We start from the raw sequence: 14,351 nt of genomic DNA on the forward strand, positions 1-14,351 counted from the left end.
GAGAAGCAGGCTCCCTGCTGAGCAGGGAGCCTGATGTGGGGCTCGATCCCAGGACCCTGGGATCATGACCTAGGCTGAAGGCAGATGCTTAACAGACTGACCCACCCAGGCACCCCTAAGTAAAATCTTTAAAAAAGTTCTTTTTGATGTAATGCTAAGCTGGGCAAAGTGCAGGGAAAGCAATTGCATGGGGGTAGAGGGTGAGATTCTCAGAAATCATGGATGCATGTGGGGCTGCTGTCCTGGACCACTCACTCTAGGCACCAGCAAGAGCCAGCCAGCTCATTCGGGGGGTTCTACAGCAGACACTCTGCAAATGTGTGTTGACTGATAGCTAATACTAGGGGCCCCCAAACCCAGATATCTCTAGAACAGCAAGTAAAAGGATCTTGTTCTCTTGCCTTCTGTAAAAACAATACAAGAATTCATAGAGGACCACTTGATTCACACCCTCTAATGACAATACACACAATTTGCTTGCAGTTTAACGTAAGCTTAATTATGGACAACAAATTGCTACCTAACAGGACTCTAATATTAATTTCTAAACTCTCCACCCCCACCCCAACTAACTAAGGAAGCAGTGGAAACTTCGATTCGATTAAGGTGAGAGTCAATGCCTCGTCCTTTGCTCATGACCAGTGAGCATGCCCATGTGTTCCTCACTGTCCCCAGCCATGCCCCACAAGAGCCTACTCCAGTCTCTGCCTTTGCACTTATCCAGAGTTTACAGTGAAAGTGGAAACCTGTAGTAATGATATTGCTAAGGAAACTTGGCATTCTCCCAATACCCTCTGCAAAATGGCTCCATCTAGTTTCAAATGCTCAGTGTTTGTTTGGGCTGATCTGCTGTCTCTATGTTTAGTCTACAAAACTGGTGTTTTAGGCTTTGCTTCCAATTAGAAGAGAATAACTTCCAGGTTAGGTCTAAAGTGAACATAGACCACTGCACACCTCTCCCCACCATCACAAAGAGAGGTGGGAATGGGACTTCCTGTATAAGAGGATTAAACCTCTCTTAAGCATACTGCTATGTGGTTGCTTAAACTATTGTTGCACTGTTCTGTTTGGCATTGCATCTTAACACCTAGGCCAGGGCCACATTCTTATTAGGTGCTCCATAAATACCCATGACAGCAGAACCCAGATATTTCTTTCTAACAAATTAAAGAACCACACAAATGTATTTTTAAAATGTCTACACATCTATATTCATAGTGTTTATGCTCCCTTGTGGGACTTAGCACATTCGGGTTTACAATGAAGGCTTTTTGGATCTTTGCCTATTCTTCGTAACTAAGCCATTAGTTCCATGAGGGCAGGAGCCCACATATCTCTCTCTCTACACCCCACAGGTGCACACAGTGCCATGCACATGCATGGCTGGCATTCAATGATGTGAATAGTTTGGTTGGTCAACTAAACAAACATGTGAATGCTGAGTCCATGAAATCATATACTTGCCATTTCAGAGCTGGTGGTGGCAGCAGATGCTGTCCGTGGCCCAAGATGAGAAATGCCTTAAAATATGATTTATCAATACCTTTCAAATACAGTGGGTCCTGATGTCCTTGCAGAAGACTAAGCTTGCTTCAGGTCAAAAGTAGGTCATTCTCACTTATTTGTGAGCTCCATCATATCCCCGTAGAACAGGCCAACATTCAGGAAGCCTGTGGCTACAGAATAGAATACAACGGCAAGACCACCACCCCAGTATAAAACTCCTGACTGCCACAGGTGCTGAAGCATGTTGATACATAAAAACTAATATACAAGGCTGGTCATATTTTTGAGTAAATGATGACAAAAAGAAAGGTCTCTGAAAGCAGCTTCCTGGGAGCACCCCCATCTTAATGAAATGAGTTATATTGTGCTTTTCCCTGACCATTGGTTTCAGGTCAAGACTTGAGATGAAAGGTGATGAGAACAGTAGCCAGGACCTGACAGTCTCTGTTTCTCTGCAGCTGCGGGTCTTCAAGCTGGCCAAGTCCTGGCCAACCTTAAATACGCTCATCAAGATCATTGGGAACTCTGTGGGGGCATTGGGGAATCTCACCATCATCCTGGCCATCATTGTCTTTGTCTTCGCTCTGGTTGGCAAGCAGCTACTTGGAGATAATTACCGTGACAACCGGCATAATATCTCTGCACCCAATGAAGAATGGCCACGCTGGCACATGCACGACTTCTTCCACTCCTTCCTTATCGTCTTCCGGATCCTGTGTGGAGAATGGATCGAGAACATGTGGGCCTGCATGGAAGTTGGCCAGAAATCCGTATGCCTCATCCTTTTCTTGTCAGTGATGGTGCTAGGGAACCTGGTGGTAAGTGCTGAGCCCCGCTGGGGGCACTGTCTTGGGGGCAATGGAGGAGACTTCTGGGTTATCCTAAAAAGCTTTAATGTTGCACACTTTTATGCCCCCATCGTACCTCCCTGACTGTAAGTCTTCAAACTTTGCAAAGTCGTGTGGGGCATGTTCTAAGAACTGTCCCTTGGGAGGTAACCTGACTTGCTGGCATGAGCACATAGGAGAGGGATGAAAAGACCTGTTTAGAATCCCAGCTCTACCACTGGTAAGGCATGACCCAGGACAAGAGACAATCTCCTCTAGCTTTAGTTTCCTTAAATCAAGAAAATAGTGCTTATTCATAGGCTTACCCAGGGAATTAAATTACAGGAGATGACATAGGCAGATTACCTAGTGGAGTGTCTAGGCCACAACAGGAACTCAGTAAATCTTAGCTGTTAGTTGTTGAAGAAAAATTTCATTCCCCACTCTAGGGGGTCTCAGAAGATATTTTTCTCTAGGGGCATGAGAGCTGACTGATTTCTCTAAGCTGCACAGGTCCTAGCTACAAGCAGGAGGGCGGGCATGATGAGACAAGATGAAAGAGAGAAGCTGGGTCATGGACAACATCCAATGCCACAATGTCAATAACAAAATCCACTCCCACATTTGGGGGAGCCCCACTGAAGACCTTCCTGCCAATTGGCCTCATAACCCCTTCTCTATCCTAATAGGCCCCTTGCCCTCAGCTTACCCCCACCCACTGTGGTTCTGGGCACCCTTGCTGTACCAGCACTGGCTGCTGTAGGGGGACATGTGGACCCTCAGAAGTCCCTTTCTTACTGACCTGAAAGTCAACCAACTTGGATTCTTTTCCTGTAAGAGTTTTACAGACACAAGAAAGCTAAACCAGGAGAGAAGAAACAACAAATCCAGACTTTTCGGTCTTTCCCACCCGGGTCATGAAGCCAAAGATGCCTTTCCCTCCCATTCCTGAGTTAGGGGGTTGGCTGAAGAGCCTTTCTTCCAGGCTGAGCTCAGCATGCCTGCCAAGCTGCAGGGGCTGCTCACCCTCAGGCAGGAAGTTTCCCTTTTTGAGCTCAGGTAGTTTCCTCTTCACAACCACTCTAAAAGGGAGGGAGTCCCACTCCTTGCTTATGGGGGAAGAACATGAAGTTGGAAACAGCAAGGAGATTGCCCAGGATCCCAGAGTGAGGAAAAGAACCCAGGGCTTTGGCAGATGACAGTGGTCCCAGGGCAGACCTATAAGCTAGTCCTCTCCGTTATCCCTGAATGTCCCTTGGTTCAGTAGGGGTTATCCTTCTCTATGGCAGAGAATGTACTTCCAAGCCTTGTCCACATGAGGCAGGTCACTTGAGACATCCCCAAGAACTCCCCTCAGTGGCTTTCAAAATGTCCATTCCCCTAAGAGGGAAAGCACATTGGGGTGCGGTGAGTGGCTCAGGTGTGGTTGTCCTGCCGTCTGGTTGCCAACCTGGCAGACTATGGAGGAACTCAGCTAGTTGGTCGAGGCATCTTTGTTTCCACTCCTTCTCTCCAGGTGCTCAACCTGTTCATTGCCCTGCTACTGAACTCCTTCAGTGCTGACAACCTTGCAGCTCCAGATGAAGATGGGGAGGTGAACAACCTGCAGGTTGCCCTGGCACGGATCCAGGCATTTGGCCATAGTACCAGGAAGGCCATTTGCAGCTTCCTCACCAGGCCCTGCCTGCTGTCCTGGCCCAAGACAGAGCCCCAGCTGGTGGTGAAACTCCCACTCTCCAGCTCTAAAGCTGAGAACCACATTGCTGCTGATGCAACTGTGGGGAGCCCCAGAGAGCTTCCAGTGTCCAGAGGCCCAAGAGATGACCACAATGACTTCATCACCAATCCTAACATATGGGTCTCTGTGCCCATTGCCGAAGGCGAATCTGACCTCGATGACCTGGAGGAGGATGGTGAAGAGGATGCTCAGAGCTCCCAGCAGGAAGTGATCTCTCAAGGGCAGGTGAGAGTCCTCCCATGGGACAGCCTCAAGGCTGGAGTGACAGGGACAGAAGGGAAATTAGAATAAGGAGGTTTTCCAACATCAGGACTGGCACAACCTTGATGAGCCTCGGGCCCTTGATGTCAGGAAGCAAAAATCATGCCAAGCTTTCTGGAGGAGGTGGGATTTGAGCAGGGCCTGGCAAAAAGGGTCAGAATTCCCCAGGCAAGCAAAGAGCAGGGGCAGCACCTTAGTCCCAGGCCACTTTGAGGGATTGTTTTTCAATCTTGGGATTGTCTTTCACACAACTGCCCCCCTTGCTTTGCCCAACTCAGGCTCTGTGCCTAAGATGCTAATGAGACTCCTCTAAGAACAGATGTTGTCCAAGAGCAAGATTCATCTGATCTTCATCAGAAGCCTAGGAAGTCCTAATCATTATGTGACTCATTTATCCAGCTTTTCCCAATAAAGGATGTCATAGGGAAATGACACTTGTTCTTTTTGGCACCAAAGAATTTAAAGCACATTTAAGCCTTTTGGTAATATGTATTTTTAAAAATACTTTGCAGTTTCCTCCGACCTTAAGCTGATATATCAACCCTCATTGAGCTCTTCTCAGTGACTCAGAGCATGCACTTCTGCACAATATGGGAAGGCAGGCATCCCTGTGGGGTCTGGAGACAGGCAGGGCTGCTGGCCAGGCCACTAAGTGGCCTCAGACAGCTGTGCTTTGAGTCTGTAGCTCTACCACAGCCTTCTTTCCCTGCAGCTGTCACTTCTCTTGTGTTCCAGCAGCTGCTATTATCAGCTGCCATATTTTACATGCCTTTGTATGGGTGATAGCCGAGGGCAGGGCATCACCATCCCCAGAATAAAGGACATGAACTCTGTGATGACTCTCTCCACTCAGAGGCATTTTCAGATACTTTGGGGTTCTTGGGGGGGCTTCAGATGGCCAAGTTTGCTACCGCTCTGACCTTTGGACAAGTAATAAAGGTCATGGCTAACATCTATTGAGCCAAGTACTTCATGCCAAGTGTTTTACAAGCATTCACATATTTAGTAATCAAAATTACTGAATAAAGTAGATCATGCCTTCTCAATTTTGCAGGTGGGAAAAATGGAGATCAGGTTAAATTTATTTGCCTAAAGCCACAAAGCTTGTAAGTAATGGAGCCAAGAGTTAAACAGATCTGGTTACAGAGACTCCAGTCTCTATAACCAGGCTCACTTCACATAAGCATGTGTGTATGGATCCATGTATGTATGTTGCAGGGATTAGGTCCTTAGCTCTGGCAGATTATGAGGTGAAAGAGCTCTTCAAATTGAGAAGCAGTCAGCTGAAGGCAGGCACAGGTGCCCCAAAGGGACCGTCTCTCACTAGCAGGAGCAGCTGCAGCAAGTCGAGAGGTGTGAGAGCCACATGGCACCCAGGAGCCCAGGCTCCGGAATGTCGTCTGAGGACGCGGCTTCCCATGTGGGTGAGAAGTGGAAAGACAAGACTGCTGCCCAGCCCCCTGCAGAGGTAGGTATGTGAGTTTCCAGGAGAGGTTGAACAGCCTGCCAGACACTGACTGGTGGGAAGGTAGGGACTGGAGGATGGGGCTGGTTGGGAAGCGGTGTTTAGACTACAGTCAACCACATAACCTCACGTCTCATCATGAGAATTGTTAAGGTCCGTCTTAACCTCCAGGCTGGACAGCACGATTTCAGTGGAAAGAAGGGCGTTCCATAAGTTGGGGGGTAGGGGATGACGAGGATGAGATCCTCAACCTCTCTGAGTCTCATCTTCATCTCTGAAACTGAATGGTAATGCCTACCTGATAGGATTCTTTTGCAGCTTAAATGAGATGCTGCTTGTCAAGTGTTTAGTTCCTGTCTAAAAGGGAGTAAGTGCCCAGAAAATGACAGCCAAGAAAAAAGGGAACAAAAGACAATGCACAGAGAAAGTGTCTTTCTGAGCCAGCAGATGAAAGTAAGAGTCTCCCGTGGGTGAGGAAGTCTTCCCCGTGACTCCCCCCGCCCCCACTCTCTTTTGTCCACATCATTTTTTTCCAGCCAAAAACATTCTGGTTCTCTGGAGAGGCTGTCTGTAGTGAGTAGTGTACTGACAGCCTCATACAGACTGAGCAAGAAGCAAAATTGGGGTGTAGGAATGTCATAAAAGAAGTAAAAGGAAACTTGGTGGTTTCATTACAAATCTTTGAAGAAAACAAGTTACAGGGAAGAGGCATCTAGAAAGATTTAGAGTCGTTAATACCACTGCATTAAATTCAGGAATTTAACTTGACACCTAGCCTCTGAGAGCTGACGCCGTGACAGGCACCGGGCGGGGCAAAGATAAGGAAGACATCGTTCATGCCCAAAGTTATCACGCCCTTCAGTCTGAGGAATGTCAGCCACTGGCTGTGTGCCCCTGGGCAGCGATGACCACAGCAGGGTGAGAGGAGAGGCCCACTGAGATGGGGTTGGGGGACCCAGGTGAACAGAAGCCGCTTGGTTCCTGCTGGGCAAAGGTTGCTGCCTTCTACACGTGGACATCATGTTTCCTTCAGAGCATTCTCAGGATTCCCCGGGCTAGTCGTCTCTACTCAGTGTTTTCAGTACACAGCTGCTGGGTGTTGGTTTTGGTTTTGGCTTGGTTTTGTTTTGTTTTTTTGTCCACGACCCTGGCCAGACAGAGAAGGGCTGACAATGACAGATGGGGACCCACCCCACCATTTGGGTCCATTAGCAAAGCTATCAGGTTTACTAATATGAGAGCAGCTTCAACTCCTAATTGAATTCATCTGGAGACGTTATAGGGCTGGAGCTGCCAGGAGGGCAGCAGGGCCCCTGCAGCACTGCTTCGTGATTAAATATTCAAGCCCAGTGAATGCCACGAGTCTTTATGGGTGTAATTACGGTGTCTCGGGCCCTCGCCAGCACTCCATCAGAGTCCTGGAGGTTTAAAGCCTTGCACAGCTAAACCTCTGGGGCTCCATAGAGAGCATCACTCTTCTGGGCCTCAGCTGGCGAGACACCAAACACACAAGGATCGCTGTGGTGGGCCCAGTGCCGAGGGACTCTCCCTGCATCTCAGAGCCCTTGACGGCATGGACCTGCAGTGACCGTGTGCAGACTCACTAGGGCCCTCAGACAGCGGGGTTCACTGCCCCGGGCTTCTGCCCTGCAGGGAGGGGATGATACGAGCTCCTCTGAAGGCAGCACAGTGGACTGCCTGGATCCCGAGGCGATCCTGAAGAAGATCCCTGAGCTGGCAGATGACCTTGAAGAACCAGATGACTGTTTCACAGAAGGTAAAGCGGTGGCCACAGGCCTCCTCACGCTGACATTAATTTGGGCCAGAATCCCATTCAACAAGCTCTTATCCGGGCACCTGTGTGTCCAGGGCCCTGGCCTGGGGTCCACTGGAGACAGACACAAGGGCCCCTTGCTGCCTCCTCCCCAAGCCGGAGGGGCTGGCATCAGACACCAACACCACGCTCACAGCAGCCTAGTGGGGCCACACATAGCCACCAGTGCTGTGCCTTCCTCCTCACCAGCAAAAACACCTCACTGAGTTATAAACCAGGCCTCTTGAGGTTGAACAGGAAAAAGGTAAACACTCTTGTTTGGGGACGTAAAGGACCCAGCAGAGGGCCAGGCCACATCTGTGTCCCTCAATCTTTGGTGTAACTCTGAATGGCAGAACAAATGTCCACAGCCATAGCACCCTGAACGCACCTCGTCTTGTCCTAAAGGCAGAAAATGTATCTTAGTCTGTTTTCCCTGTGTGTTTAGAATAGAGGGGCACATTGTGTTCTCACTCGATCGGCCTGCAATAAGTGGATATACATAGAGTTCACACCTTGAAAGTCATTGTGGCTTCAATAATAAAAAATCTATGAGTTAAAAAGCAACAACTTGTCCTTGAGATTCCAGTTCCACCCAACGCTGGGCTGGACTGGACCCAGGCCCCAGCCCAGCCATGTGGCGGCCTCTCAGGTGAGCAAGGGCACAGAGTATAGCCCCTCAGACAGCACTAGGCCCAGGCCCCATGACTTGTCAGGCTTCCAGAAATGGGTGGGCATAGGATAGGGGTCACCAGTATCCTCCCCAAGAAGGACAATAATCGGGGAGGAGTTGAGAGTGGGTGAGACCAATGGTAGGGAGGAGCACCCGAAGGGCAGGATCGAGAGGCTGCCTGAGAGGGGTGCACCTTCTCTCATATGCCAGAGAATTCCTTTCCCATGGGGTGGCAAGTGGGTTTCTCAGCAGAATGCTTTCCTAGTGGGGGCTAGAGTAAAAATGCTCCTCCCACCCCAGGGGACATCCCTCTCCATCAATCACCTCTCCCCACAGGCTGCCTTCGCCACTGTCCCTGCTGTAAAGTGGACACCAGCAAGTTCCCTTGGGCCATGGGCTGGCAGGTGCGCAAGGCCTGCTACCGCATTGTGGAGCACAGCTGGTTTGAGAGCTTCATCATCTTCATGATTCTGCTCAGCAGTGGGTCTCTGGTAAGTGGAGGCGGGGTCTCTGTCCCAAATCCCACCAGATCAGGTCTCCCACAATCCCAAGGCCCTGGAGCTGCAACAGTGAACTCCCCTGATTCCTAGCCTGAAAGCCCCCAACCGATGGCTGGCAGAAGAGCTTCAGCCCAGCACACAGGCTCCTTTTAGCAGCACGGGAGTGTAGGTGCTTGCGGTCCCTCATGTCCCAGCCTACTAAACCTGGTTGCAAGGATTCCAAGCATTGAAGGCATGCATCCCACTTTATAGAGAGGGAAACTGACACTCAAAGGGCCTGAGGCACTTGTCCACGTTTACCCAGCTTGTCAGTAGCAAAACCTACCTCTGCCCTCATTTGATCCCAAAGCCCCTGCTTTCTACCCCCTGGCCTCCCAAACATTGGCCGTCTCTGAAGGCCCAGTGCAAGGACCTGCCCACTTTCTCTCTTATCACACCACTTGTGAATACTATTACTTGTTCAAAGCTCACAGCAAATCATTAATATGAGCACTTCTCTTACCCGGGGAGCTTGTTAAAGGCAGATTCTGAATCAGAGCTGGGGGAGGCCTGAGAATTGGCATTTCCAACAAGCTCCAGGGGCTGCTGATGCTGCGGGTCTGAAGACCACACTTTAAATAACAAGGCCTTACAGGCATAGAGATTCTGACTTAGAAGACACTTCCTTAGCCCCTTGCTGAATGGCCAGCTTTGTAGGACAAGGAAGGATGCTTCTGATTGTGCCATGGCTTACGCTCCCTGCACAATCTTAACTCATCTTCCCAGTGGACCAAGGTAGATGTAGACACAGGAGGGGACTCGTCATCCCCAGTTGTCTGCCTCTGATGGATGAGGAAGTGGCAGTCCAAAGACATGAAGGGGCCTGCCTGGGGTCCCAGCTAATTAGTTAAAGGGAGGATGAGAAGCCCTCTCTCCTGACTCATGGCTCCAAGTGTTTTCACTTGTTTTGCTCTGCATGTGTCATTTACTCCCTTAAAACAATCTACTGGATATCTGGGCACCTACTTAAACACCAGATTTCCCAGGAAAGGTGCCAAAACCGCTCAGTGTATGGCCTCAGCCTTGGGGAGAAGCAAAGGCAGGTGAGAAGACATCATCTGGGTGGGGAGGGGGGTGGCCAGAGGGGCAATGGCACTAGGCCGAGGGTGAAGAGAGTCTCCGGAAACAGGGCTGCTCTGCCACCATGGGGGAGGGGAGGATGTGGCAGCATCCGAAGGTGCCCACTGCTGGCACAGGGTGGCGATTGTCCACGGCCCTAGCCAGCTCTGCACAGCTCTGGTGTACCAGCCACATTGCCAGGCAAGAGGGGGCTGGGTGGTGAGTTCTCCTACCCTCCCCTCTTTCCTGTCCCCCTTGATGAGAACAGTAGTCACATTTGCTGTTGACAAGGTGCTTCCCTCATTACCTTCTCTGCTCCTGTCTTTCCCCATGGGCCTCGTCTCCTCATTTCTTTTCTCCATGCTCCCCTGCTCCTTTCTTTCTTTCTGTTCCCCTACTCCACTCACCCCAGCTGCTCCATTCCCTCCCAGCAGGGAGCGCAGATCCTGCACCAGCTGCTGGGCCCTCACCTCCCCATCTCCTTCCCCAAGGGACTGAACAGGCTGGCACCAAATTTAGTCTTCCTTATGCTTTTACTTTGAGTACTTAAAAAAAAATAACATGAGTTTTCATCTGACAAAGTAAGGTGCAAAAAAAAAAAAAACCTTGGAAATTATGGGAAGATGCAAAGAAAAAATATCACCCATTTTCCTATCACTCAAAGAGAATCTCACTTTGAAAACATTTTGGTATACTTCCTTCCCATCTTTCTTATGCATATAATACATAAATATTACAAAACTGAAACCACATTTATGCATTCTGTAATTTCTCAGTAAATTCTCACAGTAAATATACTCCTACTATCTGACTTGGTGGCTGCAGTGCATTCCATTACGGGAATGTACCACCATTTATGTAAATAATCCTCGTTTTTACTTCTAATAAGCACTGAATAGCCTATGTTGTCTCCTTTGAGGACATTGGCTTCTTTCCTGTCTTGGGTCCCATTAGAAACAGAATCAGAAGCAGGGGTTCTTGTGCAAGCAGCTTATGGAGGGCGTGCTCGGAGGTGGAGCCCGTGAGGGAGGCAGGACAGGAGAGGAGCTAAAAGACGCGGCTTCCACGAATTCCACCTCAGCTTGATTCCACAGGAGCTATGAAGCATAAAGGGTGCCCCAGAGCTGTCCCACCTTGAGGCAAAGGGGGCAGTCACTGGCTGCGGCCACCACCAGGCCAGACATTCAATGTCCTAGGCATTACTGCAGGTGGAGGCCGTTCCCCTCAGCCCAGGGAGGTCCTCAGGAAAAGGCGGCATCTGCCAGCTGTTAGCACCCAACCTCATAGCAGCTGGGGATGGCTTCAGTGGCTCCTCTGAGGGCATCTGGCTAGGGCACCAAGAACATCTAGTGCCCTTAGGCTAAATTCATGAAGGCAGAATTGCTGGTTCCTGAAACCTTTGAGTCCTCTTGCCAAATTGGTCTCCCAAAAGACTGAACTGGTTTTCAGCCCCCAGTCAGGCATGAGAGGAGCGAGTTCCCTATAGCCGCAGCAACCCTGGCCTTACCCTGGTTCTTTTCTATCTTCACCAATCTCATGAGAGAAAAACGGCATCTTCTTTTCATTTGAATTTCCTTAATTACCAGTGAGATAGAACATTCTTTTTCAGAGTTTCATGGGCAATTCTTACTTTCATTTTTGTGAACTGCCTGTGAACATCCTTTGATGCTGTTATTTTTAAACCAGTCGCGGTTAGGATCCCTTTGGTTCACTTCCAAACCCCAATTTGAGAAGGTTTCCTTTCTCCCTTGCTTTCAGCTCCCCTGCAAAGAGTAAGCCAGGCTCCGGGCCCCGTTGGCTCTAGGGGGTCCTGATTTGTGTGTCACGGTGTCTCCTCCACTATCCCACTGAACCCCACCCCCCACATACACCCTAAGCAGAGAAAACAAAATGATACAGGCAAGCTGGTTCCCAGTCCAGGGGCTGAGGGCAGGGCTGGCGGGGTCCTTCCTTATCACTGGGCACCAGTGCTGTGGGTCCAGGCAGCCTTCGATTCTGCTCCCTTTCTTCCCTCCAGGCCTTTGAAGACCATCACCTTGACCAGAAGCCCACGGTGAAGGCCTTGCTGGAATATACTGACAGGGTGTTTACATTTATCTTTGTATTCGAGATGCTGCTCAAGTGGGTGGCCTATGGCTTCAAAAATTACTTCACCAGTGCCTGGTGCTGGCTGGACTTCCTCATTGTGAACGTGAGTGGCTCATTGGCACACATGGGGTTTGGGATCCTCACCTCTGACAGATGGCTGCAGCTAGCACAAAGGAAGCTTGTGACCTCTCCTCCCGGGTCACCCCAAAAAAGAGTCTTGAGCACCTCGCAAGGTCTCTGAGAATAGCCTGCACACTGGGGAATGGTAAGATCAGACAGTACATGATTCTGGCACAAAGGTGATGCTCAGGTGAGTCCTCAGTTTCTAGACCACATCCAGAAGGACCACGAACTGCCCTCTGTATTTTACAGCCAAAGCAAGATGACACATGAGGCTCTCAAGGGTCTTACAACCCTGCATCCTTTGACAGGGTTTCTGGACCGAGGTAAGCCAAGGACAGCACAGCCCAGAGAATCTTCCCACCTGCCGATTCAGTGGTCCTCAGCCCTGGCTATACTTTAGAATCACCTGGGGAGCTCTTAAAAACATGATGAACCAACATCGCTACTCCCGGAGATTCAGATCTCTCTGGTCCCAGGTGGAGTCCCAGCATCAGTATCTTATAAAAGCTCCTAGTAATGTCCAATGTGCGTGCAGCGAGATTGAGATCACCGATCTTGCCCCACCAGCTTCTCCCCAGTGGCACTAAAAGGGACAGAGGATCCCTTTGGAGAGATGCAAAGTTGAAGCATATGTGTTCAGACTCACACTAAGGTGGGGCCACTTCTGCTGCACGAGGGGATTGACCAAGTGCCTCCCACATGCTAGACCTGTGATTCCTCACTGCTGTGAGGAGACCATCCTCAATGAAATCTCCTAAGAGCCTTCCTAGCCCCCAAAAGCCAGGAGTGGTCTCTCCGTCATCCTACACATGATGATCCTCCATGTCTGTCCAGGTCTTTGCCCTCTTGGCTTTGCAGGATGGCTGCCTGAGTTATTTGCTCACTGCGGCGCAGCTGAGGGTCCCCACAGGCAGAGGGAGGCTCATGCTGTGTTTGTCTCTGCCACCCACACTCCAGCAGCCACCAGGACCAAGGTCTACACATCAGAGGTGTCAGGAAATGTGTCTGTATTCAGTGCTTGCCTCCTGAAGCTGGATGGGGTCCAGTACAGAACATTCTGTCCAGCCTCCTGTGCTGGCAGGTCCCCCACAGCAGGTCTGTGGACTCAGTTCTCTTCTTTCCTGATACCAATGTGCTGGTAGCATCAGGACACTGTACCACAGGGATTAGCTGTGAGGCCTGAAATCTGAGTCACAGGTGTAACTTTGTGCATATAAAATAATTATTTATAAATGAAGGAAAAGTGTTTTATTCTGGCTTCACACCCATTGGGGCACCGTCACTTTGACCTACGTGCATCTCACTCGTTTAAGTCCTAATCACCTTAAATGCTCACCCTCTCATTGCATCGATTCTCTTAATTCTTCCTTCTGATCATCCATCCTTCCTTCCACATATCCCTCCTTCCATCTACCCAGCCATTCACCCTTCCTTTTTCCTTTCTTCTAAACATCCATTCATCTTTATTTCTTCCATTTATCCTGTCAGTCCTCTCCTTCCTTCCATTCATTCTCATTCTTCTTTCTCTCTTCTCTTCTGCCTATCCATTCATCCTAATTTTCCTTTCATCTGTCTATCAACTGTTCCTTAATCCTTCTATCTTTCTATCTTTGGTTCACCTTTCTGACTATTCAATCATCTAACCTTCTATTCACTCATTCATGTGCCTCTGATGCAAGCATCCTCCTAGCCATTCATTCTTCCATCTTCCCATTTTTCCTTTAACCATCCACCTACCCTTCCTTTTTTAAAAAAAGATATATTTATTTAATTGAGAGAGAGAGAGCTCACACGTGCACAAGAGGGGGGAGGGACAGAGGGAGAAGGAGAAGCAGACTCCCTGCTGAGCAGGAAGCCCAATGTGGGGCTCGATCCCAGAACCCCAGTATAACCTGAGCTGAAGGCAAACCTGTAAGTGACTGAGCCACCTAGGTGCCCCCATCCTTCCTTCATTCCACCCGTCTGCCCATTCAGACATTTTCCTTCCACTTCTCCACCCAACCAATCAACCTTCCATCCGTTCTCGAATCTCTTCCATTAATTTATTCTATTGAATTCTTTCCATTCATCCATCAGTCATTTTACCCAGCCATCCATTCTTCTCCCTTTCATCCATTCCATCCATCCAATATGCTATACTTTATTTTATCCTTCTTCTTTCTTTCTTCCTTCCTTCAACTGCCTGTCTTATCCATCTTTGTATCTTCTTTTTTTTTTTTTTCATTTTAACTTTTTTTTTTTTAATTTTATTTATTTGAT

The 14,351-nt window shown here is 49.2% G+C and overlaps 1 protein-coding gene across 3 annotated transcripts in view; it reads left to right on the top strand.

The window, feature by feature from the left end:
• Positions 1 to 14,351, top strand: part of SCN10A (sodium voltage-gated channel alpha subunit 10) — a 102,284-nt gene that overhangs the window by 64,202 nt on the left and 23,731 nt on the right. For 2 of the 3 annotated variants that reach the window (XM_034661768.1, XM_034661770.1), the window contains 6 exons: positions 1,965 to 2,324; positions 3,850 to 4,296; positions 5,660 to 5,800; positions 7,451 to 7,574; positions 8,620 to 8,774; positions 11,899 to 12,072. In XM_034661768.1, the coding sequence (XP_034517659.1) occupies positions 1,965 to 2,324; positions 3,850 to 4,296; positions 5,660 to 5,800; positions 7,451 to 7,574; positions 8,620 to 8,774; positions 11,899 to 12,072 (1,401 nt within the window). The remainder of the gene's footprint in view (positions 1 to 1,964; positions 2,325 to 3,849; positions 4,297 to 5,659; positions 5,801 to 7,450; positions 7,575 to 8,619; positions 8,775 to 11,898; positions 12,073 to 14,351) is intronic. The other variant, XM_034661769.1, reaches the window with a different exon arrangement.

Source organism: Ailuropoda melanoleuca, chromosome 6 (genome assembly GCF_002007445.2).
Source record: "Ailuropoda melanoleuca isolate Jingjing chromosome 6, ASM200744v2, whole genome shotgun sequence".
Taxonomy (NCBI): Eukaryota; Metazoa; Chordata; class Mammalia; order Carnivora; family Ursidae; genus Ailuropoda; species Ailuropoda melanoleuca.